Source organism: Rhinolophus sinicus, linkage group LG01 (assembly GCF_036562045.2).
Source record: "Rhinolophus sinicus isolate RSC01 linkage group LG01, ASM3656204v1, whole genome shotgun sequence".
Taxonomy (NCBI): Eukaryota; Metazoa; Chordata; class Mammalia; order Chiroptera; family Rhinolophidae; genus Rhinolophus; species Rhinolophus sinicus.
Genome location: NC_133751.1, coordinates 1,078,219 through 1,104,188, shown reverse-complemented (window position 1 = coordinate 1,104,188; position 25,970 = coordinate 1,078,219). Strand labels below are relative to the sequence as shown.

General features: G+C 54.8%; 1 protein-coding gene across 12 annotated transcripts in view; it reads left to right on the top strand.

Annotated features, from left to right (window-relative positions):
* ADARB1 (adenosine deaminase RNA specific B1) overlaps nucleotides 1-25,708 on the top strand; it is a 116,543-nt gene extending 90,835 nt beyond the window's left edge. For 5 of the 12 annotated variants that reach the window (XM_074323255.1, XM_074323116.1, XM_074323163.1 and 2 more), the window contains 7 exons: nucleotides 937-1,051; nucleotides 2,856-3,024; nucleotides 3,571-3,719; nucleotides 4,715-4,883; nucleotides 13,978-14,159; nucleotides 21,226-21,360; nucleotides 22,162-25,708. In XM_074323255.1, coding sequence (XP_074179356.1) covers nucleotides 937-1,051; nucleotides 2,856-3,024; nucleotides 3,571-3,719; nucleotides 4,715-4,883; nucleotides 13,978-14,159; nucleotides 21,226-21,360; nucleotides 22,162-22,454 — 1,212 coding nt within the window. In that variant the 3' untranslated portion in view covers nucleotides 22,455-25,708. Of the gene's footprint in view, nucleotides 1-936; nucleotides 1,052-2,855; nucleotides 3,025-3,570; nucleotides 3,720-4,714; nucleotides 4,884-13,977; nucleotides 14,160-15,073; nucleotides 15,151-21,225; nucleotides 21,405-22,161 lie in introns of those variants that run through there. The other 7 variants (XM_074323325.1, XM_074323304.1, XM_074323293.1 and 4 more) reach the window with 6 other exon arrangements.
* Nucleotides 25,709-25,970: the final 262 nt, after the last annotated feature.

Here is a 25,970-nt window from a genome sequence, read left to right as displayed (position 1 = left end):
ATGTGTTTGTTTCTGAGAAGCACTCCCTTTACGGCAAGTGGCTGTCGGGTCTCTGACATAGCAATGGAAGGGTTCCAGATGTCATTTAATTCATTCCCTTTAAAGGTTTGGCCTTGAGGACATTCTAGTATCATTGGATCTAAGTTGTAACTGCCCTGGGGCCCTGGTCAGTGCTGGGTACTGAGCGTGTGTCCTGAGCCAGGGACTTGTCGTACACACTAAAATTACCGAGAGGCTTATCTCACAGGCAGTGCCTTTGCCAGGCAGGTGCAAAGCCTACAATGCTTTCATTTGATCACGCTTCAAACTGCCCTTCTCCTGCCCATGACGCTGTGTGTCACGCCCAAGGGCATGCCCATGGCCTCGCCAGCCTGACCTGGACACTCCCTGAGAGCCCGGGTGGCAGAGCAGTGGAGGGCGGGAGGCAGGTGACCCGGGAAGGTACTGTCACTGCCCTACGCCTGGGTTTGCTCCTTGGAGGGCCGGCTGGCGTGTTGTGGCAATGAGGCATGGGCGAGCCTTACCTGCAGGGGTGTGGGCTCTGGGCTGCCCTGTCCTCGGAGACATTGAGGGGTCCAGCCAGGGCCTCTCGTGCTCCTGGGACGTCTGCTTCCGAGGAGCGTTTTGGAGGAAATGCACGCACGCACACACTCATGCAGGCTCACACATGCACGACATGTCTGCTGCTCATGCACGCATGCTCACACATGCTCACACATGTACACATGTATACTCACATGTATACACACTGACGTACACCTGTATACACTGTCACACATGTATGCTCACATGCACACACATGTGCTCACGCACACACACACGCTTGCAATGACCTGTGTGAGTCTCCAGAAGAGAAGCCATGTATGCTGTCACCTGAGGGAGAGCACGGCTCGCTGGCAGGCCGTGCGGGCGCCTGACCCCTGCTGTGGTCCTCAGGTGTTAGCCGATGCTGTGGCCCGCCTGGTCCTGGACAAGTTCGCCGACCTGACGGACAACTTCTCCTCCCCCCACGCTCGCAGGAAGGTTCTTGCTGGGATCGTCATGACAACAGGTACACAGCTTGAGCTATAAAAATCTCTGACTCTAACAGGAAAGCACTTTCTCCCTTCTTTTTCAAAATGTCTGCCATCTGCAAACGAGGGACTGCACTTACACTTTTCCCCTCAGTGTTCATCTCTGCTCCCAGTTCTCATTTGGAGCAGCCCTGGGATAGTACGGACTCCCAGAGTCGTGTGCGTGAAGGTAGCAGCGGCCTTACTAACTCTCGCTTCCCTTGAAAGTAGGACATGTCTGACTTAGCCGCGAACGTGAATGCTGCCGTGTGCGTTTCTGTGTGACTCACAGAGGAGGGGGGGCTCTGGCCATGGCTGGAAGCCCGCGGGCAAAGGCACGGCTTGGGACGGCAGAAGGAATCTGTTAAATTTGTCTACAAGTTCCCAGCGGTGAAAGGACCCCTCCCGAGTCCCCTTCCCACAGCCCAGGACTGGGTCCTTGTGCCACAGCTCCGAGGGTGACTCCTAGGAATGGAGCCACAGCCTGGCCTGCGCCTGGACCCCTGGCACATGGCGGGGGCCCTCTCGCAGCGTCCATGGCCACGCACAGAAAGCGAGCCCTGGGGGCCAGGGGGAGAGGAGCGGGAATGGCCGTGTGTCCATCCCAGCCAGCCGGGAGGAAACCTGCCCTCTGTGTCCTCCCCGAGGTAGCTCTCTGTCCCACTGGGGGAAGGACATGATTCCGGAATCCTTGGCGTTGACCCCCCTTGTGCCCTAGAGAAATGTGACGACTGTTTAATAGTGTCCTCCGTTTGCCGTGACATTTGCTCTGGCCCAGCCGAGCGTGTGTCTGAGGGATGGAATGAACTCTGAACACCAGCTCGGCTGTCAGGTTTTTGTGACGTGTGCTGCCTGTGTTTTCCTCCCTCTTCCCTGTCTCCTGACTGTTACTTGTTACTTAACTGAATACAGCAGTTCCCTGAGCAGGGATGCACAGCCGCTCAGCTGCTCGAGGGAGCTGATGGGTTTGTCACCAGCTTTCAGCCACCTTGGAAGAGGCATGTGTCCTCATGGCAGCATTTGCACCTCAGTGTCAATTTCACTTGGGACCACTGCTCAAAGCCACAATTTACGTCTGCAGGCAGGACCGCGTAGCAACTGGCACGCGGTTCTGACCTCAGACAGCTGCCAGTGGTTGAATGACCTTGGGCAGGTTATTAACCTCTCTGCCTCAGTTTCCTCATCTGGAAAATGGAGACGGTAGTAGCATGCACCTCAGAGGCTGTGGGAATGAAGGGAGAATGCCTTACCTGGCCCAGCCTAGTGCCATCACATGGTGCCGTAACCAGTGACATTCAGGGTCTTTGCAGCATGTCTGTCGACAAAGTTACTGTCACAGTGGTGGTTCTCTGGGCGTTCCCGTGCGGAGAGTGTCCCTCCAGCACGGTTAGATGGTGACAGATTCCTAACAACATGCTTAGTTACTTGTTTTCCTCCTCGTCCCTCTGCTGTGGGTAACCCTCCTGACCTCTCTAGTACTTTGACGCTGATTTCCAGATTAATGAGCAGAACACGCGGTCCACCTTCCCAGTGCTTCCTCCCCGTGTCCAATGGGGAACATTCAGGAAGAGGCTGGTGCCTTCCAGAGGAGGTAACCTTGGGTGGAGAAGCTGCATGCTGAATAGTGAGGGTGCAGGCACCCAGGAGCGTCGCCCAGCACGCCCTGTGCAGGCCTGAGTCTGCCCAGGTCGGGGCAGGCGGTGTGGCTGTGAACGCGAGCGCGTTCTCTGCAACTGGAGGCACCGAGGATGCTTGTCAGGCACGTGACCGTGATGCACATGAGGGGCGTCTCTTGTTTTTCAGGCACAGACGTCAAAGATGCCAAGGTGATAAGTGTTTCCACGGGAACGAAATGTATCAACGGGGAGTACATGAGTGACCGCGGCCTGGCTCTGAACGACTGCCACGCGGAGATTATAGCCCGGCGGTCCTTGCTCAGATTCCTCTACGCACAGCTGGAGCTGTACCTGAAGTAAGTTTGGTGAGGAGATACGCCGAGGAGGCTGTTTCAGGCAGTCTTCCCTCCCCCGCCCCATCAAACCTCTCACGGGACGATTCTCCAAGCAGTAACTTTGTCGGTGACACTGCGGGTGGAGCCCGTCTCCCAGGGTTGGCTAAATTCCAGCACACGCATGCAGGTCGCAGGCCAGTGTTAGACCCCGCGCTTTCGTTCCAGGCGCTGGGATCGAAATGCAGCTCAACAGCCTGGTAAACACAGTCATTTGTGTTCCACTCACTGTGCCCCAAATCAGCCCATCGTGTGTCTAAACTGCTTTTCCTCTCAAAGCCAGTTCTCTGCGTAGCCACTGTGTCTGAATCAGAAATGAGAAGGAAAGAAGTACTCGCATTTCGAGGACATGCCCATCCATTGTTAGCGACAAGAGCAGTGTGGAGTATCGGGACATGGAAGGTTCCAGTTCACACTCCTGCTTGCCCTTGAGAGCCACTGGGAGCCAGACAGACTGAGTTTTGACTGCACACGGCTGTAAAGTTAATTTTGCAACTTACCTCGTTTCAGTAGCAAAGATGATCAGAAGAAGTCCGTCTTCCAGAAGTCCCCACGAGGGGGCTTCACGCTGAAGGACAGCGTGCAGTTCCACCTGTACATCAGCACGTCGCCCTGCGGGGACGCCAGGATCTTCTCCCCCCACGAGCCAGTCCTGGAAGGTACGCCCAGGTTTCTCACGAACAGTGCTGGTTACGTAGTCACAGACAAAGGAAAAAGCCTGCGTGATGCCCTTTGCCCTTTTTAAATGTCAGCCTTGAATGTGGATCTGATAGGAGTAGGTAAAAGCATGAGGTCTTTCTTTTCAATGACTAATTTAATTAGACAATTTTAACGGATGAAAATGTTGATCATAATAAACATTCCAAGTAATTGGCATAGAAATTGTTTTCAGAACTTAAATTGGGAGAGCATATACTCTAAATCAGACAGGTACATCAGCCTCCATAGCTCTGATCAGTTTAACGTGTCATTGGAGTATCCGGCTGAAATTCCAGAAACACGTTTGGACTAATGACACGGGAGACCCCACTTCTGTCGTACGGGTCCCACCTTTCTTTGCATGTGAGTTAGTGCTTTTGTTGTATTTGAATTTGCGTCCACATCTCTCCTCCCAAGCTTAAGCGTTATTTATTCCAAATAGAATGTTTGATGGTATTAATTTTCTTGATTATAAAAGCAGTACACACCCATTGCGGAAAATTGCTAAATATTTTTAAAATATAAGAAAGAAAATTTAAAGCACCCGTGTTCATATGACGTTTGCATGTGCTTCCTGTGGGCTTATTTCTGCATCCTTACAGATTTCTTTTTGAAAATTAAAAAACACAGGAAAAAATATAACCAACAGTCAAATATCCATCACCTAGAATTAGCAAATGTTAGCATTTTGTCCTATTTGCTTCAGCTCAATTTTAATGATAGAAGTAATGTCCCCAACACCTGAGGAGATCACTTTCGTGACTTTGGTTTGTCTTATAGCTTTCCTGTCCAATTTTATGTTAAACTGTACATGTACCTTATAGATGCAGAATAAACGTGGCACATGTGGGCATAAACTGTGTTTTAAATGTATAGGGCGTTGTTAGATGTGCTTCTCAGTGAAGGAGATGGACGTTGCCTACCTGTAGGTTCTCACCCTGTTCTTCTCGCTCAGAACCAGCAGACAGACACCCAAATCGGAAAGCCAGAGGGCAGCTGCGCACAAAAATAGAATCTGGTGAGGGGACCATCCCGGTGCGCTCCAATGCGAGCATCCAGACGTGGGACGGCGTGCTGCAGGGGGAGCGGCTGCTCACCATGTCCTGCAGCGACAAGATGGCACGGTAAGGCCCTGCCGCCGCCCCCCCCGCCCTGCCGCCGCCCCCCCGCCCTGCCGCCGCCCCCCCCCTGCCGCCCGCCGCCCTGCCGCCGCCCCCCGCCGCCTGCCCCCCCTGCCCTGCCCCCCCCGCCCTGCCCCCCCTGCCCTGCCGCTGCCCCCCCCGCCCTGCTGCCGCCCCCCCCTGCCCTGCCGCCCCCCCCCGCCCTGCTGCCGCCCCCCCCCCGCCCTGCCAGTCACTCCATGGGCCCGCCCATCGCCGCCAGTCGCTCCTGCTGCTTTTCAAACTAGCTGGGTTTTGTCCCCATTCCCTACTCCAGGTGCCCCCCCCCTCCCGCCCCCCGCATTCTTTGAAGGACTAAGGCTCTAGAAAGGGGCTCCAGGGCCCCCGCGAGGGGACAGAGGTGGGCCTTTACCAGGAGGCTCTGGGCCTCCCACTGCAGCCCTTTAGAACAAGCATCTCAGTGCTTATTGTTGTTTTAATATGTGGGCTTCTGGGGTGAACTGATGTGTTTCACTGTGACATTTTAAAGCAATTTGCTCCCAGAGAAAACAGTTTCCTCATTCGTTGTAGATGCCTCTCGAATGAGCCTGCTCACCATTCAGTTAACATTTTGGGTATTTACATTTTAGGAATCATGTGACACCATCACTGGTGTTGTGTTGTGCTTCGAGCACAGAGCACCCAGGTGTGGCAGGGCGAGGCTGGGCGTGTCCCTGAGAAGGGTTACATTTCAGAAGCCTGGTTCCACTCAGGTTGTAGGAAGCCGGGTTTCTTCAGACACTGGTCTCAGGGCAGCAGATCTTTACCCTTTAACAGATGTTTATTGAGAACGACTAATGAGCGGATGGTAGAAAGGCATGTAAAATGGAACACGTCCTCTGTCTTCAGAGCTCTCCGTGGCCGTGGCCAACAACCCCTGACGGCCCTTCCCACAGTCTCAGAGCTGATGCGCGTACGTGCACGTCTTCTCAGTTGGGCTTGAGCCTGTGTTGATTTCTCTAATGCGTCTTGTCAGGGAATCTCAGGATGGAGCCGCACTCATCCTGCACTGTAGGCCACCCTCCCATCCCGAACCCCAGCACAGGTGCCTCCAAGATGTGTCTGCGTATTACGTGGTCTTCGCACCCACCTTCCATGTGCTTTCGTGTGTGTGTGTGTGTGTGTGTGTGTGCATGTGTGTGTCCTTGAAAAATACACAGTGGTGTCACTTTGGGGTGTTTGTGTGTGTGTGGTTAATTTATAGAAATGGTATTGTCTTTCAATCCCATTTGTATCTTGTATTTTCATTCAGCCCCGGGTTTGGGGGACTGTCCCTGACGCTGTAACGGCAGCTGCTGATGACTACTACTTCTTAGTCCTGGGCCATGCAAAGTCCGTTCCCTAACGAGGGAAACTTGGACTTCCCCCAACTCCCTCTGCAGGGCGGCCTTGAACTCCCATAGACACAGGTCACGATAGGCCTTTGCTGTCCAGGAGTCACACGCGTGTGGGACTTCACAGAATCCCATCACACGCACCCAGATGGTCACACCAGCTACACTCACACAAACAGCGCACGAGGTTAGCGCCCCACATTTTTAAACAGCTGTCTCGTGGTTTTAGTGGACGTTTCTCTTCTCACCAGGAATGTCCAGCATCTCAGCCACCCATCTGGCCCCTTTGAATCACCCATTTGTATCCTTTCCACTTGTCTTTGGACCTCAGGCCTTTTCCATCTGGATGTACACAAGGTCCATTTATAGTTTACATTGTAAATCCTGAATGGTTTGAGACGATTTGGTGTCTTCTCCAAGTCCAAGCCCGTGTCTTAACTTTATACCAACTTTTATTGCATAGAAACCCCTAATTTTGATGTAACTTTATCCATTAATTTGTCACCCTGAGATCTGTTCCTTTAGGGGCTTATTTAAGAAATTCCTCCTCAGATTAATGGCATAAAAAGATTCTCCTATACGTTTTTCTAAAACCTTTATGATTTTACTTTCACATCTAAGCCTTGAATACATTTGTATTGTAAGTAAGAATAGCTTTATAATTGTAATATAGTGAGTCAGCTTTCCCTGTACCATCCATCGAGTAATCATTCCCTCACTGATCTGTGAGGGCACCTCTGTCGTATGCTCAGCTCCCTTACGACGATGGTTCTGTTCCTACCCTCCCGATTCTGTATCAGCCTATCGGTAGCTGGAGTTGCACAAATTTTGTGGTATTTGTTATTCTGACATTTTAATGTGTTTGAAGTTCTGGTTGGATACGATTGACATTCTTTATTCTTTTTTTCCAAACTTTTGGTAGCTTTTTACGAACCTTTGTTCTTCTGTGAATATTTTATAATCAGCTTGTCAAGTGTCTCCAAGTATCTTCCTGAGATTTTATATGGAATTGCATTGAAACTATGGATTGAAATGGAAAGAATTGACATAAAGTTAAATCCGTCCATCCGTGAATATCATCATGTTAGGCAATTTTTGACAGATGAATTCCTAGAACTTTATACTTTCTGTATTAGTGTGATAATTATCTTATCTGCTCTATATTCTGTATAATTAATTATTCCTAGTGTAGATAAAACCATTGATTTTTTAAATTGTAAACAATATAAAATTTACCATCTTAGCCACTTTTAAGATATTTTTATGAGCAGTTTTAGATTTATAACAAAATTAAGACAAAGGTTCAGAGATTCCCATGTACCCCTCCCCCACACACTTGTCAGCACCCCCACCAGATGGGACACTTGTTACAACTGATGAACCTACAGTGACCCGTCATCACCCCACACCCATAGTTTACATCAGGGTCACTCTTGGTGGTGTTCTTCTGTGGATTTTGACAAATGTGTGGTGCCATGTACCCAACCGTCTTTGTAAGGTCAAACACGGGGTACAGCCCAGGTGGCCCTGAGTGTGGGGTGAGCAAACGGCGGTCTCTCCGTGCAGCGGAGCACCGCTCAGGAAAGAAGAAAAAAGAATGGACAGTGAGGTATACAATGTGGGCAGGTCTCAGAACAGCCGTACTTACGACTAAAAGCACCCAGGCCACAAACACAGTCCCTGTGTGGTTCCATTTATGTAAATTCCTGGAAAATGCAAACAAATCCACGGAAAAGCAGCTCAGTGGTAGCCCAGGGTGGGGCCAGAGTAAGAAGGGACAGTAAGGAAGGAATGCAGCAAGGGGTGAGGACACCTTGGGGTAACGGTCTCCTGGGTGTGTGTGTCAGAATTGTCCAATTGTGTGCTTTAATGTGTGTGATGCACTGCATGTCACCTGCACCTCGGGGGCTCACAGAAGGAGACACTGCAGTGGGGATTACGAAATGACCATAAGGAAATGACGAAAGCACCACAGCCAGTGGGTTAGAAAGAGAAAAGCACAACAAACCCAGCTAAGGAGGAGGAAGGGAACGAAGATTCACAGCAAGTGGTGAATCTGCCCGGTGTCAGGTCTTTGAAAAGGAGAATAAACTGGACAGAACTCGGGCAGGTCTGAGCACGAGCAAAGGTGGAGGGCGCGGCTGAAGTGTGTTAGAAACGAAGAGGGGAGTGAGGGGCCCGCAGAGACTAACCTACTAACCTACGCTGCGGGTCGTTCTAATGATGGTGGTGGCCGGTCCTTACCAGTGTTCAAAGCTGAGATGAAATTAAAAATATTCTAGAAAAGTGTACCTTCCTAAAATTGACTCAGGCATAGGTAGAAATTTTGAATAGAATTATAGCCATTTAAAAAAGTAAACCAGTCACCTTCATACCCCCAGGAAAGAAGGAATTGAAGAAAATCAAAGAAAGGGGGCAGCGGTAGAGAAAGAGGAAACTGCTCTCCCAGATGGGCTTGACATGCGTCTCCACGTCATTGGGGGGCCACTTTTTATATCATCTTTTCTGGACATTACAACGCTAGGGAAACGTGTGTCCCCAGCTCACGTTCTGGGATTATAACACCTTTTCCCCCAAACCAGACAAGGACAGTAAAGGAAACAGAATGACAAGCTGGCCTCAGTTATAAAACACACAGAACCACACTTACACAACCTGAGCCAAGTTCAAACCAAACCCAGTCACGTATTCTTAATAGTTCAGTCAGTTTCTCCAAATCTGTAACTTGAGCCCTCGTCATTTTTCATAGCACTTGAACATCTTGTGCCAACCCTCAGATGGAAAAGGAACGATGTAACCCTGAGTGTGATTGGCAGAGGCAAGTGGCACATTGTCTGGAAGGAAACCCGTGGACACATGACGCCCCCTTAGCATGAGGTTTGCCTACAAACTGGATGGAAGTTTACTTCTCTGTGTCAGAAAATTCCGTGCACAGCACGTTGTCCAGAGGCTGGATCCCATCTTCCTGGCACCTTCTATGTGCAGGGTCCCAGTCCTGGGCACAGCCAGGCCCCAAGCATCGGGGCTAATCCCCAGCAGAGGGCGGGAGCACAGAAGGGGGCCACCTGGGCATGCCCCCAGCCCACTCGCCCGAGGCTCTTGGTCTGAAGATTGGGGGGGACACAGGGCGGCAGCCGTAGTCTCTGCTGTACCTGGGGCTCGTGAAGAGATGACCTGGTCGACAGACAGTCCTGGCGCGATGGACAAAGAAAAGCGAGGCCGCTGCTCAGCACGAGGAGTACATTCCAGACAGACCAGGACCTGGACGTGGAAAGTGGTACCTGGCAGTTTTTATGGCTTCCATCTCAGCAGGATCCTTAAACAAGGCATGAGAAGCCCAAATTATTTAAAAAACATGCATAAATTTCACTAAATTGAAATTTTAAAAGTAACTTACCAAATGCCCATATAGTGGAAAGGAAAACCCCACACTGGGAAGATTCTGACCCCTCAAACCAACACCCAGTGAGCACCCGGATGATAAAGGGAACAGCTCGTCATGCAGGGGCGTGGCCGGGAGGGGCGTGGCCGGGAGGGGCGTGGCCGGAGTGACAGGCCTGTTCCACCTCTCGTCTGAAATGGGTTCAGACCAGAGGTGGCACACATGCACGCAATTATCAGTCAAAATCCACGGATGTCACCCCTCGATCTGTGTCTGTCACTGTTTGCGGATGACACATCATTGCAAGGACAAAGCAAAGAAAAGCCAGGAGGCAAGCGCAAGGAATGGTCCTAGAAGGGACAGTGTGGGGCAGCAGCCACCGCCGGCCCCTCCGACGCCAGGCATGTGGTCGCCACACCACGCAGCTTCAGGTCTACGAGTCACAGCGGTTGTGACGCGCCTGGAGCCAACGCAGCCCCACGGGCTCCGGCATCGGCTGCCCAGGTACCCACCCTTCTCCCTGACTTGGCTGCAAATTGGGGGTTGTCTCGACCCCTCTCAGGTTCAGTAACATGCTACAACAGCTCACAGAACTCCGGGAAAACAGTTTACTTCATTTACCAGTTTATTGTAAAGAACACAACTCAGAAGAACCCCCTGGGAGAGGCGCCAGCAGGAGGCATCAGGGCCAGGAGTGCTTACCCATCCCCAGCGCCCGCCTCCCAGCGCCTGGGGCTCACCAGCCCAGAAGCTCCTGAGCCCGTGGATCGTGGGTTTTATGCAGATTTCCATCATGTCACGACTGATTAATCTTTGGTCATTGGTGATTAATTTAGTCTCCAATTCTTCTCCCCTTCCCGGAAGTGGGGGGGCTAGAAATTCCCCCCTCTTGTCACCTGATGAGTTTCCCTGGTGACCAGCCCCCATCCACCTAGAATGACCTCATTTGCATAAAATCAGGTGTGGTTGAAGGGGGCTTAATATTCAATATTGCACCAGGGCAGCACTGGCCTGGCAGCCAGGAAGCTGCCCGCTGGCCGTAGTCCAGTCCTGTCCTGGCCCAACCCTGTGAAATGAAGAGCCTCCTGAGTGGCCATCCCGGAGGAGAGGCTAGTGGGCAGCTGGTGCTGGATGACGTGACCTGTATCTCTTCCAGAGGGACAGCTGTGTGCCAGATGCCAGGGCCTGAGGGCGGGGGCGGGGTGGGGTGGGCGGTGCAGTGCTGCTGCTGGGGTCACCAGGCGCCATGCACGGGCAGTTTGGTGATGAAGGTGCGTGACCCCACCCCTCGCCGCAGGTGCAAGGGGCGTGGCGCCGAGAGTGAGGTGACTGCAGCTAGCGCCCCTGTGCTCGGGGCTGCGCGGAGCTGGGGGAGGAGGCAGGGGGCACCCCTGAGGGCAGGCAGCTTGCTTCCTCAGAGCTGCCCTAGCAGGGGTCCCGGAGGGGGCAGCTCTCATGGGACAGGGGGCTCAGGTGAGCCCTATGGAGGCTGTGTGTCAGCTTGCCAGAAGTGGGGCGCTCTCCGATTGGTGGGGGGCACACCAGGCTGTGTGTGTGTGGTCCCAAGTTGGAAGCAGGGACGACCATGAGGGAGCTGGCAGTCACTAAACAGGCTGTGACAGTCCTGGGCCAGTTGTCCCTCCTGTGACTGCTCTGGCCGCTGTCTGGCCACTCACTCAGCCACTCAGAGCTGGGCACTTGACAGACCCTGGCACAGACCAGCGTGACTGCATTCCGAACCCCGTAACCTTGTCCTCCAAGAAACGAGGTCACGAAGAGGACCAAAGGCCTGCTGGCGGCAAACATGGCTGGGCCACCTTCCTTACCACCTAAGTGCTTCTTCCCAGTGTCACCCTAGCACCTGTCACCGGCAAACTGCTATGGACCCTGCACCCTCCTCCACAGGGGGGCCGGCAGGGAGGTGGGGGCGACGCGTGGCAGGCACCCATCTGTGCCAAGTTTCCCATCTTTGCAGAGCTTTACCTGGGGACGTTTGGTGGTCTAGAGCCTGGCTGCATCAGTGCACACCCCTTGGCCGTCACTGGTGTCCCTTGGCCGTCACTGGGCCTTTTTGCTCCGGGTGCAGCGGTCCTCCTGGTCTCCATTGTCTCAGTGGGGAGCCTGTCAGCAGCGATGTGCTGTGCACCCCACTTCCCACCCGGGGCTGCGCGGAGCAGGCAGAAACTCCTGCAGTTCTCTGATGGAGCATGTGTTCCAAATTAACGACTCGTAACAAATAGAGGTTTCTGCAAGATCACTATTTTAAAGCCAGCCCCAGAGGATGAATCCAGTTTAAAGATGGCCTAAATCCACACACACGCTTCTCAATTTATATAGAAAGGGTGCCCTGTGGTTTCGTGAGCATTGGATCATTTCATGGTTTTCCGTGTAAGGTAGGAAAACCTGTGTTTTAATGTTTTAGAGGGTGTCGTAGGAATCGGAGGGGTTGTCTGCCCAGCCCATATTTACTGACCTGTGTGTGGCAGGTGCGCACTGTGAGTGCTGGGACAGACCAGTGAGTAAATGATGAGCCCCTCCCCCGGGGAGCTTAGGACTGGGGTGGCTGGGGGCACAGGTGATAAAAACTAGCGCCCTAAGAAATGCAGGAAGTTAGAGGCGGGTCACCAAGAGGGGCTTTCTGCAGAGAGAGATGGGGGGACGGTGGCCGGGGGCTGTCCAGGGACCGTGTTCAGGCTGAAGGGTCTGAGGGTAGTGGCTGTTGTGGGAGAGCAGGGAGCCTGGGAGGTGCCTTTGGGAGGGAAGGATGGAGGAGGAAGCCAGGTCAGCTCAGACAGCTGGGCTGGCCGCTGTCGGAATGAGAACACGGAGTGTTGTGGGGGCCTGCGCAAAGGAGTGACCTCAGCGGGCCTGTTTTCACAGGGTCAGGTGGCCGCTGCCGGGGATGGGCGCTGGGGTGGGGCTGTAGTCACCACAAACGAGAGGGTAAAGTGGGCAGGAGGCCTGACGTGTGCTCCGGGACCGGCTGCAGCCCCTGGGTCTGTTCTGAAAGGGGCTCCCACAGGCTTGCTGGCCGCTGGCCTGGGACGGAGCGAGGAGGCGAGCAGGGCTCGGCGGGTTTGGCCTGAGTGGCCTGAGCCGCGGAGCCAGGCACTGCGTGGGCCAGGACTTGGGGCAGCGCTCGTGCAGATGCCATTCGCCCGCGCCGCTGCCTGATTCCAGCCCTGACCACTTGGCGGTGCCTCCTGCCTTCCTGAGGCCGAGACGCCACAGAGCTGGTGGCTGCGCCCTGAGAGTGGACTCGGGGAGGGCGAGACAGAGGGCAGCTCTAATGCCGACAGCGGCCTCGCTTCTGACCGGGCCACTGCTGAGGGGACCCCTGTCCGCCCCGTCGCCCCTTCCCTACCCTGCAGGCAGATCACGTCCACTAAATGAAGCAGTGCCACCACTGTACCCAGAGCCCTTCGGTCGCTCCCTACTGCCCTGCAGTGGCCCCGGCTACTCCCAGCTGCCTGGCCCCACCACTCCCTGGGCCTGTCCCTGTGGTCACCCCGGCGTCCCCTCCTGGCTCTGGGCTGGGCTCCCGCCCTTCACCTCACAGCCCCTCTGGGAACCTTCCCAAGAGTCGGCACCCTCTGCATTTTCATGGGACCTGCAGTCCCTCAGCTCCTAGTTCTTAGTCATGGGTGTGCTTTTTCACTGGTGTCCCCGTCCACACAGCTCACGGGCTCCAGGGACATGTGGGCTGGGTGGGCTCTGCCCCCGTGGACTTAGTGCCCAGCATTGAGGTGCTGGCATGTGGACCCCCAGCTGCCAGGTGTTTCTCTGTGTGGGGCTCAGACAGGGCAGTGTCATGTTTGTGAGATGGCGTGTGCATCTGAGCCCAGAGGGACACCTGGATTGTCGGTGAGGTGCATGATGGGTGTGATGTCATGGGGTCACTGCTCACCTCCCTCTCCCAGTGCCGTTCCAGCAGTGGCCCTGCTGCCGTCCCCTGCAGGCAGGTGACAGGTGTGGCTGACTTGCCTCCGTGTGTTAAACAGCCTGACTCTGAGCTGTCCCCAAGGAAGTAATGGTTTGGTGTTTTCAAGGACTCTCTTAGAGCGACCCCTCTTATTGGAAGTAATAAAATGTTTACTTTCCTCTTTGATTTCCTCTCAAGAAATGGGGCTCACAGATACCTCGTTAGAACTAGTCTGCAGTCAGTGTGTCACCATGGCAGACGTCATTCCACAGCCTAAAATCAGTTTACGAAGATTTTTGTCTTTCAAATTCTAAGTTGCTGAGTCGGTATTCAGCTGCTGCTTTTAAGTTGGCCGACATGTTCTGCATTGCGGGGCGTGAACACGCTGCGCCCTCCGCTGAGTGTGGCATCTGCCTGCAGGTGGAACGTGGTGGGCGTCCAGGGCTCCTTGCTCAGCATCTTCGTGGAGCCCGTCTACTTCTCGAGCATCATCCTGGGCAGCTTGTACCACGGGGACCACCTGTCCAGAGCCGTGTACCAGCGGATCGCCAACATAGAAGACCTGCCCCCGCTGTACGTCCTCAACAAGCCTCTGCTCAGCGGCAAGTATCTGTGTGCCCGTGTCACCTGTCACTGACCCGTGTTTCGCAGTGTGCATGCTGTACACGTACAGGCACCATAGGGACCTGCTCTGTGGGGCAGCGCGTCCCAGGACAGCCTGGGCTGCTCTAGTGGGCCTCTGAGGCCATTACGGGGTCCATTGGCAGGCTCTCCCTTAGACTGCAAGCCATCACTCCTGGCGAAACCGCAGGGAGGTGACAGGATGGGCCAGGACAGGTGGGTGTTGGGTGTGACAGGATGGGCCAGGACGGGCGGGTGTGTCGGGTGTGACAGGATGGGCCAGGACGGGCGGGTGTGTCGGGTGTGACAAGATGGGCCAGGACGGGTGGGTGTCTCACGGAGGTGACAGGATGGGCCAGGACGGGCGGGTGTATCGGGGAGGTGACAGGATGGGCCAGGACGGGTGGGTGTGTCGGGGAGGTGACAGGATGGGCCAGGACGGGCGGGTGTGTCGGGGAGGTGACAGGATGGGCCAGGACGGGCGGGTGTGTCGGGGAGGTGACAGGATGGGCCAGGATGGGCCGGTGTGTCGGGGTGGTGACAGGATGGGCCAGGACAGGCGGGTGTGTCGGGTGTGACAGGATGGGCCAGGACGGGCGGGTGTGTCGGGTGTGACAGGATGGGCCAGGACGGGTGGGTGTGTCGGGGAGGTGACAGGATGGGCCAGGACGGACGGGTGTGTCAGGTGTGACAGGATGGGCCAGGACGGGTGGGTGTGTCGGGGAGGTGACAGGATGGGCCAGGACGGGCGGGTGTGTCGGGTGTGACAGGATGGGCCAGGACGGGCGGGTGTGTCGGGGGTGACAGGATGGGCCAGGACGGGCGGGTGTGTTGGGGTGTCTTGCACTTGCCTATACGCCCTTTGTTACTGGTTTGCTTGTTGTTTTTCTTATAGAATGTCAGTGGATAACAGTAAAGTGAACGAGAGCTTTTGAATTCAAGGGTCGTAACTTCTCAGTTCACCCTTTTAAAGGACACAGTTAAGGTACTTTTATCCTTTTGAAAATGTCATTTCACTACTTGTGGAAGCTCAGAACTAAATTGTAATCCTGGACTGGGTGTGTTCCACTGGTGTGCGTGTGCCGTGCCTGTTCTGTGGCGCCTGGCGGGTAACTGCCCTGACTGGAGTAAAGCCTTTCACTGGAAATGGGGCTCTGGGAGCACGTGGGCCACGCACAAATGGAGAAAAGCAGAGGTCACCTCAAGTCAAATTTCACAGCTCCCCAACCTTAACTATTAATTTTTAAGGAAGAAACATAGATTCTGATGAAACTTGACAGTGGATGAGCTGAAATTGTGGCATCCACATGCATTAAGCTTCCCATGGAAGACACGAAGTGTCATTGGTTGTGTGTTCGTTTATGAATTTGTCAGGGGTTGGGAAATAATTCTCCCCATGTAGTCCTGTATCCTACGTGTGAGGGAAGAGCACTTTGTTTAGTTTCAGCTGTCACGTCTTTCACATTCAGTCACTTAAAACACTGTATGTGAAATCCATGGCACGTGGAGGGTGCTCAGAAATGTCGCTAGTTAGCGCCTGTGTGCTGTCTGACACCTGAAGTCTGAGTGGGGCCGTTTTGCTGAGGAGCGTTGTAGGGTACTGACGGGAGAACTCGTCTATAAAAGGCAAATTATTTTTATCATGTCACATGGACATGAAGTGCGTGGCTGGCTCTAAAGCGATACTGGAAAACAGCATTTGCCAGGGAGGCAGTTGGCATGCTCTGCGTGTTTGTCAGATAGGAAGTGAGTAACAGAACACAAGAACCTGCTCTCAGTCACCTGTCCCCACCCATGCTCTCCTCTAACCCCGAAGCCTAAAGCACCTGCCATGCGGTTGGGGCCCACGCCTCGCTGGCAGCGTGGCACTCGGGTTTTTCTTCCTCCGCCTGGTGACTAGGACAGACCACCTGCCGCCCTAACCTCTGTGCATGAGCGTGGGAGAATTCTGTGAAGCATAGGGACACCGCTCGAGTGCCAGGAAGCAGAATGTCTCTCGAGTGCTGATGCGACAGCGTCAGAGGGGCATTGCAGTCTGTTCTGGAATGCAAACTGGTTTTACTTTGGGCAAATGCTATGTTTGGGACAGTGGTGTTTCACTGTTGTTTTTCCTTGAAGAGCATTAAATCGGTATAGTGGGTAACTTTGGCAAAGACACCTGCAGACCAGCGCAGTCCCATGGGGTTGGCAGGGGACGGACGACGCAGCAGGGCAGGGCCAGGCAGTGCCTTCCTTCGCGGACCCAGCGGTTGGCCTGACAGCTGTGGGAACCCACTGTCACCACAGACAAAGGGGACTGAGCGGGAGGGTCTGCAGGGCAGAGTGCTGGTGTCAATAGATCTGGGAGGTCACACGCCTGTTCCCAGGACCCGGGGCTTGTTCCCTTCCGGCCCTGATGGGCACATGCAGTGTCAGCGTGTATCCACCACAGTCCATGCCCGGCGCGCATGTTTTTCATTGCATTTTATCACCAAGATCGTGTCCGTTAAAAAGGGAATGCAGTGTAAAGGCGCCCCGGGAATGTGCTGTCCTGAGGAGGGAAGGGACATAGTGCAGCACAGATGACTAATCAGCTCACACAAGATTATCTAAAGCCCAAAGCGAGTCACACGGACTTGGCAACGTTTAGGGACGGGCTCTTTTCAAAATGCTGCCAAGGGTAGAATGAGACGCATTGTGTTTGCAGCTCAGCGTAGAAACGTATTTTACTGTGAGAGCCTCTCGGTGGTGAGCGTAAGCCTTTGTGTCGCTCAGCGTGCCCTCCCCGGGCGTTTTGGAGACGGCGCCTGTGTCCTCTCCTGTCTTCTTTCCAGGTTAGTTTCAGACCCAGCGCCTGACACTTTCAGGACAGTCCGGCTTTTGTGTCACATGCCTTGGCCTGGAGGCTGTTTCTCGACTGGCCCAGTGTGCCATCCAGGCGCAGGGTGAACTCCAGAAGGGAGGCCGGTGGTCTTGTCTCAGTGCCGAGGCTGCTCTGGGGCCACCGGCGAGGGACTCCCTCAGTGCTGGCTTTACTGCCACCATTTTTACAAAACAGTAGCAAAGAAGCGGCCTAACAAAGCCCAGTCACTGCTTATAGTGCTGACAGCAGTGGACCCTTCTCAGGAGAGTGAAGCTTTCGGGGGGGGGGGGGGGGACAAGTATGAGTGAGGCAGGGATCTTACTTTCCAGGCGAGAACAGGCACTGAATGGTGATGAGACCCCTTTCCCCTGCCCCAGTTCTGGAGGCAGCAGTGACCAGGCCACATGACCTAGAGCAGAACGACTCCAAGGGGGCAAGACAGAGCGCACGGAGCCATCCTGCCCTTGTCTTACGTGTTTCCTGCCCGTTACACCTGCTTGCTATTGTTTTCCTCCCTTTCCTTTTGCTGGATTAATTACATTGTCTTTTTCTCTTTTTTGTCCACACTGGTGGTTTGGAAGTTCTAAATCTTACCTCTGTTTTACCCTTAATTTTAAACAAATATATTTAAAGCACTTTGAAAACAAAATCAGCATCAGGATTTAATCAGTATTCATGAAGGTCGCAGCCCGAGGCCAAGGAAAAGCTCAGGCTGGTTTTCACTCCACTTTCTCCGCACTCTCATCCTTCTAGACTCTGATGGCGGCATCCTGGGGTTGAGAGAGCCTTTCTCATTGGTCCTCAGGACGTTGTCTGCAGCTGTTAGGCTCGCGTGCGAGGGCCACTGGTTTCTAATCACCGTGTTCCGTGTCCAGGGTCTCCCCTCTCTGATTCCACACTCAGATTGACTTTTCGTTTTGCTGGAACACGTCCACATGCGGCACAGGGCAGGGCTGGCCGTCCTGGGCTGATTGGGGTGGTGCCCACAGCTGTCTCCACGTCTCCGCTCCGCCGTGCTCAGGCACGGGTTTGCCGCCTGTGGTCCCCTGGCTCCAGGCCTCCCAGGGCCTGAGTCATCCCCCACCCCCATGGTCTTCCGGAATCAGCCACCTCAATTTTCTCTCCTTTCTAGGGACCCCCCCTTCTTGTTTTCTCTCTGGTGGCATTAAACTGATCTCTTGCCCTTGACATCGGGACCGTTCCCGAGAGCCAGCACAGGGCTGTGGCTGCTTTCCTCCCCGCGCTCAGCTGTCTGACCACCCATTCTACGTTACCCATGTGCCTGTCTGGGTTCTCCGCTCTGACCTGTGCTCTGTGTCTGCCCCCACCCCCACCCCTGGAGGATCACAGCCCAGGCCTCCTGCGTCGCGCTGTCCTTTCTGTCGGCTCTGTTCGGCCACGGCCATACCATGGGTATTCTGCTCTGTGGGATGTGTCGTTGTCTGGGGTCAGCCAGGGCCCCAGGACCCGCCTCCTGTGTGTCACAGCCACCCGCTCACATTCTCCCCCCCGCCCCCCGCTTGACCCGCCTCTCTGTCCTAGGAAAACACTCTGTCTGGCCTTTCACTTCTCCTTCTGCGTCCATACTGGTGACTGGAACTGTCCAGAAAAGAGTTTCCTGAGAGGATTGAGTGTCCTGCGTGCCCATTACTAGGGACGTGGTGACCTCACGGTGCCTCCGATCCTGAGGTTCTATGGTCTGGGGTTTGCTGTTGTTTCTGAAAGTTCTCTATGTGGGTGTGTGATGGTAAAGTACAGTTACCTGTCTTACTGATGACATCCTGGAGGATTTCTCAACATTGGAAATCCCTTCTCCTGTTACCTGGGACATATTGGCGGCCGGGTGGGGACTTTCGATTTAATGCACCCTGTCCCATGTTGTTTTGGGGAATGCAGTCTGGGTGAGTCCTGCTTCCGCATGATGTGGGGGCTCCTGCCAGCCAGGTGGGCAGCAGCGCACACGTCACCTGGACCAGAGACGCGGTTCCTTCCCGCAGCTGCGTTTTGGCACCCCAGGGTCTCATCCAAGAGGGAAGTCTTATCCGGCCAGAGGTTCTCCTGCAGAGCCCTGGCACCCGTCTTGGATTAACGAAGGAGCAGGGGTGCGGTGGAGCTGGTGGGAAGGCCCCAAGACCAGCTCCGGGGACCCCAGGGGCCACGAACACCCCTGCTGCCTGGTCCTAACAGACGCTCGGGCCTCTGGACTGGTTTCAGTTACTTCTCTCCTCGGCTCAGGCCTTGCCTTTTTTGGCAAAAATTAGAATGAAAGTCTAGAAGGTGCTCTGCTTCTGGCTTAAGTGGCAGGTTTTTTCACAACTTTGGGACCCTGGGGTTCCGCAGACACGGAGGGGCTTAGAGGTCAGGTGGCCTGTGCCGCCCTCCCCTGGGGGCTGTACACCAGCTCCGTCTGCTTTAGCTCCTACAAGGGTTTCCATTCATTTGCAGCTAAAGGCCACGTTCAGCTGCAGTTGTGAACTCGACATTTTCCTGGTCGTGTAACAGATGAGTAACAGTTTCTCTTCCAGGAGTCTCTCTTACTACTCACATGTCGCTCCGTTTGGACCGCGCAGTGGTGGGTGAGGAGCCCTAGAGAATACCTGGAGGCAGGGTTAGAAGAAAGCCCAGCTTGTAGGGCCCTCACTGGCACCGCCGCTGCTGGGCCAGCTCAGCGTGCGTGCTTTTGCTCCGAGCGTCTGGCTCGGCGCACACTCTGCGACCGGCTCTCAGCCTGGCCTCAGCGTCTGCTGCCCCCACTTCCCGCACCTCATTACCCTACTTCTCACTTTGAGACCCCGAAAGACACCCTCTCTGTGTGTCAGTCCCCATGGACTGCTGGCCCCGTGGAATTGGAGAACTATGCTCTTGTGACCATTTGTGGGGACATTCTGCCCCAGAAAAAGCACGTGGTCAGTATTGGAAGCCAGGGCTAGCTATTTTCTTTTTGCCTTATTTTCTCAATTTTTGCTAAAGAGGGCACTTCATTTAGCTTAAAATATAGAAAGGTATTTGTCCTATTAGGTCTTACTTTTTCAGGTTAATGGACCACGTGTAGTTCTAATGAAAATGGTAGAACTCTAAGGTTTAAGGGTCAGTAAACAAGCACACCTGCCCCCCCGAACCCCCCCGCCCCCCGCCCCACGACTGTGTTCCTGGAAGAAGACGACGTCTGTGACGCCTGGTTTCCTGTGTCCGCCTGACTAGCCCGGCGCCCAGAGCGCACACACTCTCAGCGTGTCTGAGGGGCTGTTTCCAGGTGAGGTGGCACTGGATGGGTGGGCTCAGTACGCCCACATTTCATCCTGAGGCCTCGATAGGACCAAGTGGGCTCACCTCAGCCCTTTTCCTACCTGGCTGATTGAGCTGGGACGTCTCAACTCACCGCCTGTGAGCTGGGACTCACCACTGGCGCACAGGCTTCCGGCTGGCACACGGCAGGTCGTGGGACGTCTGAGTGCCATTATCGTGTACAGCTTGCTGGCTCTGTGTCGGGTCCCCATGTGACGGAGCAGTAGGTGGGACAGAGACTGTCTCTGAAGTTGGCAGTGGTCTCATTTCCGTGACTCAGACCTGCTGGAGATTGAACACGTTTTCTGTGAAGTCTATCACTGCTCAGCTCTGCAGAGCGTCGCTGACATGGTCATTGCCACGACTGAGTCAACTCAGACTCACTGCCCGGACTGCAGGGCATGAAACTCAGCGTTGGCTACAGAGGGTGGAAAGGAAGGCCGAGGCTCAGCGGGGGGTCAGACCCCCGTCCTACTCAGGGCCGACCACAGCCAAGCTGGCTCTGAGCTCTGCACACTGGAGAGAACCATGGCCTTGACGGGGTGAAAATCCAGGAACCCAGCCTTGGTCCCAGAAGTGTTGGGATGTGGTCAGAGGACACGCATGTGCCCTTGTTGACCGGTCGTGTCTTGTGTGTGGGTGTCGCTGTGCCAGGGGAGGGGGGCCGGGTGGCTGAGCTCCAAGCTGTGATGCACTGAGGAGCAGCCCCAGCGTGACTGAGGTCCCGAGCTGGCCCAGGAGTGGCTCGGCCTCTGTGACAGGCCGCCCAGCTTCCCAGCTCTGTCACCTAAGCAAGTTCAGGAGCGCTGTGAAGTCGCACGGTTTGGCCTTCCGTGGACCGTCTGCCCACCTCCCAGCCGAGCAGGGGTCTTGCCCGGCCTGCGGACTCCGTGTCACCTCGCCCTGTCTGTTGCTTCCAGGCATCAGCAATGCAGAAGCACGGCAGCCGGGAAAGGCACCCAACTTCAGCGTCAACTGGACGGTCGGCGACTCGGCCATCGAGGTCATCAACGCCACGACGGGCAAGGACGAGCTGGGCCGTGCGTCGCGCCTGTGTAAGCACGCGTTGTACTGTCGCTGGATGCGTGTACACGGCAAGGTACTGAGGTGTCCCCGCGGCAGCGCCTGCCGCCCCCACCGCTGTCCGTCTACACCCTTACCATCCTGTCACGGCCCCCCAGGTCCTCCAGACCCTCCTAGAACCTCCCATTCCTGCTGACAGTGTTCAGCTGAAAGGCTGGTGCTGGTTCCTCAAACTTAAAGCAGCTCAGCCCCGCCCTCCTGCTGGGAACCTGCTGTCACCTCAGCTGGAAGAGCCAGGCACCCTCCAGGCCGCAGTGCTGGGCACCTGCTGGGAAGGATTTTAAACCCGCTGGCACCAGCAGCAGCAGGGCCCTTTTTCCCCAAAACACCTTTATGTAGTAAGTCAATATATCACTAGTTTCTACTTATTTGTGAGTCAAGTTTATAGCATTTGTTTATTATGAAGCTGATGTTGAACTTGGCGTCGGTGGAGCAGACAAGTTGCAGGGCGCTCACAGGTGAGGTAGCCAGCCCAGGAGGCAGCCGTCCAGTGACAAAATGACAGTGACACCAGGGGTGTGGTTCCTCAGTAGATATGTGTTAACGTGGACCTTTCAGTCAAGAGCCGTGGGTCGCCAGAGCGCTGCCTGTTTATCCGGTAGCAGCTTGGCCCCGCGCAGGGGAGGGGGCGTCTAGGCTCTGCCCTGTGAAGAGCCCCTCGGGGTGGCGCCCCCAGAAGCAGCATAGGACCCAGCACCATCGTTGGACGCTCTGCTGCGTGTTCACCTTCCTGTCGCCGCCTCAACGGCTGTGCTCGCTCTGTCTCCACACAGGTTCCCTCCAACCTGATGCGCTGCAAGGTCTCCAAACCCAACATGTACCACGAGTCCAAGCTGGCGGCCAGGGAGTACCAAGCCGCCAAGGCCTGTCTCTTCCGGGCATTCCTGAAGGCGGGGCTGGGCGCCTGGGTGGAGAAGCCCACCGAGCAGGACCAGTTCGCTCTCACCCCCTGACCATGCGTGGGACCTGGGCCCAGAGCCTCACATGTGGACTGGAGGCGGGCGTGGGAGTATCGGGCCGGGGCGGGCCGCCGCTGGCAGCTTGCAGCATCTCCCCTTTACAGTGACCAAGTGACCGCTTTCAATCTCAGTTTACGTTAGAAATTGAGTTCTATTGAGCAGGGCTTCTTTAAGCTTAGGAAACTAGAAATTACTTCATGTGAAATTCTTGAATAAATAATTTATTCAGAGCTAGGAACGTGGTTTATAAAATAAGTAACTATGTTCGGTCACTCTTTTGCCACATTATTTTAATAGTAATAAAAGCACTTCTAGATGGAGGAGGTGATAAAGTAGCGAGTAGTAACCTAAAGCAACATCTCCGCGTCCACACGCACCCCCCCAGCACCCCAGTAGGTCCACAGCCTGCCTGGGAGACGCTTCTGTGCTCCTGGTAGGGTCGTGGCATGGAAACCTTTCCTGGCTTTACTTTTAAATAATCAGAGATCACTGAGGCCATTCATTGGGGATTTTAAACAGTATTTATCTTTGGGGACGAGGAGTCCATTGCGCCATAAATGTCCTGGCTGCTGCTTCCTCCGAGCCTGGCGGCGATGAGCACCGCGCAGAGATCTCCACAGGACGGAAACAGATTCAAGTGCTAGATACTCATTTTGGAAAATACCACTGAAGGCACATTTTAAATTATTCCATCCAGCTTTTTCAGACGTGTTTGAAATATAGGAAGTACGCAGGCTGAAAGCTGACGACACAGTGGGCCTCTGCTGCACGGTCACGGCAGGGAAGGGGGTGCTGCTAGCGTCCGGGGGACCCATGGGCAGACAGGACAGCCGGGGCCAGCTGAGCCAGGAGGTCGGGGCGGAGGGCCGGGTGACCCCACCCTGCACTCAGACCCTCGCTTTCCTGCTCCCACTCAGGCAAGAGGCAATGGTCCCCGCTCTTGGTTCTGTGGGCCCATGCGTGTCACAGGCAGAGACAGGGCAGACCCCACCCCATGGCGAAGTCCAGGCTGTCAGCACTTGTGTACCAGCGTCCTGTGCCTGTGATGGTCTCAGGAAATGCGGAACGGGACAGAGCAACCCGTCACTCAGCCTAGCCCCATACGCTCCTGGCACAGACAGACGCAGCCTCTGATGTCTCCGTGTCTGCACGGAGCCGTCCAGCGGGGCACGTCCGTCGTGGGGGGAGGGGTGTGGCGCACGTGGCTGGGGGCCAACCTGGTTCAGGGACAGGCGTAGCCCACACCAGCCTTCTCCCTTCCTTGCAGGGTGCTCGTCCTGAGCCAGAGGTGGCCTCAGGCCCCAGGCCGGTCCCCTCTGCGGGTATGGTCTGGCTCACGCGCGCTGGGGTTTTATTTCCATGGAACAGAAAGGATGTCTGTGGTGCCAACCTCCCCAGAGCAGGGCTTCAACACACCCAGAATGTCCTGGGAGGCCGTGCATTTGTATTCTCTCCATAAAGGGTATTTTTTCTAGTGGGGATTGGGAGATGGACTTAGTTTGTTTAAAAAAATGTGGGTTTTGATGACAAAACCCAGTGGAAATACCTTCCGTAGACACACACCTCCGGTGTGATAATGACTGAAGTCCGTGAGTCCCTGCCTCACTGTGTGTGGTCCCTGTGGCCCCCGAGCTGTGACCTGCACCTTTCTGGTTGGGTCTGTGGGACCAGCAGGACAGGCCCCATGCGGGGCTCAGCCCCGAGAGCCCCTAGGCGCCGCCCCGGAATCCGCCTTGCAATCCAGAGGAAGGAGGGAGGCAGGGCAGGGTGGGGGAGCCCCGGGGGAGGGGCAGGAGGGTCAGAGCCTTCATGTGTGAGTCAGGCCACCTGCCCTGCTCCTGGGACAAGTGGGACAACTGCCCTGTGAGCTGGAGAAAAGGAAGGAGGCTTGGTTAACTCCCTGAGACCAATCAGGAAACGGCACTTTAGACTATCCTGTCTCACGTTCACTGCGCAGTAGATGGAGCCGGCCTTGGGGCACTGATCTGCACCCGGGGTCCTCAGTCTGGACTTGAGAGACTTAATGGCAAAGTTGACACAACCCAGGACTTGGTTTTTTAAAGAAAAACCCTACATTTTGAGTCCTTCTGACCAGCGTGGGTCGGGAGGGTTTGCGTTCTGTTAGCTAAATCTAAGTATTAGTTCCACAGACACTGGGCGTGGCTGCTGCCCTGCTGACGGGAACGTCCAGTTGAAAAGCAGACTGGGGCGGCAGGTTTGTGACATTTGTGACGTGAGCCAGTGTCCGCAGGACATCCTAGCCACCTCCTCAGCCCTAATCGCCTCTCAGGCAAGGGACGCCAAAGAGCTGCCGCTTTGATTCGGGTCTTGATTTACCTGACCGTCTTTTCCTATTTCAGATGTTTTTTTTACTGTCATCAAAAACATTTTAAAATGGGCCAGCCAACATGTCACACGCATTGATTTCTCTGGAATTTATTTTTATTCAAATAATGTTGTCGACCTCCAGACTGTAGAGTCTCTTTGTAAGGACTGCTGCTTGTACAGTGGTCCCAAATGGTCACACTGGGGAGGCCACGTCGTCTCAGGGCGGGTCTGACAGTGGGCTAGTGGGTGCCGTGGGGAGGCCGTGCGCCCCTTTGCTCAAAACAACAAAATACAGCACAAGGCTCTTTTCATCTCTAAAATATTTACACCAAAACATAAGGTCTGCCCCAATCATAAATTTGATCCAGCAAGAGAAAAACTTAGCTGTCTTTCCCATGTCTAAATTCTGTGAGGTCCGAGAATCTCCGAAAAGATTTGTTTACCGCCCCAACTATATACATGGGGAAGGCAGAGTTCTGCCATCTTGCGTGTCCTTGTCCGTGGCCGGAGGCTGGCCTCAGCTCGCAGGGTTCTGTGTCCACATGACGGGACAGTCGGGAGCGGACTGGGTCTGACTTGGTGGTGACTTGGGGTCCTGTTCCTGACACTGCTGGCTGAACCTCCCATCTGCTGTTTGGAGGGACGAGCCGCCCGCCCCAAGGACCCCTGTTTGGACCCCCACGTGGGCCAGTTGTGTGTGAGGAACTGACGGCTGTCCTGGACATGACCCTGACGGCTAAAGGCACCGTCTGGAATGCTCCTGGAGTGACCCTGAAAGCTGCTGGCTTCTCCAGACATGAGGTTGTTTGCTTTCAATTTGACTCTAGAATTTGGACACTACATGTATGTAATTCATCCACGAAACCCATCGTTAAGATACACTCCTCAGTGTTCTCGTCTGTATATTGATGTACATACCACACGTTACCACCTGCATGAGCTCCTGCGCGCAGACCAGCGGGACCCAGCATGAGACGCTGTCACATAGACAAAGGATGTGCAATGTTCTCAATAAAATTCAAACATTTCACTACCACAGTGTTGTTGAGAATTTCTCTCCCTTCCCATTCTTTCTCTCGGTGCACTGGCCGGTCAGGGCTGGTCAGTCCTAATGAGTGTCCCTTGGAACCCCGAGGGTGAGTCCCAGCTCAGAGCTGCAGCCACTGTCTGGTCTTGTCAGTTTTGTTGCACGTGGCACCTCCCGTTTGGGAACAGGCTCTGTGGGTCCTCTCCCTTTGGACTCTGGGCTTCCTCACTGTCTTCCTGGACTTGTTGGCGGCTCCCATATGTAAGTT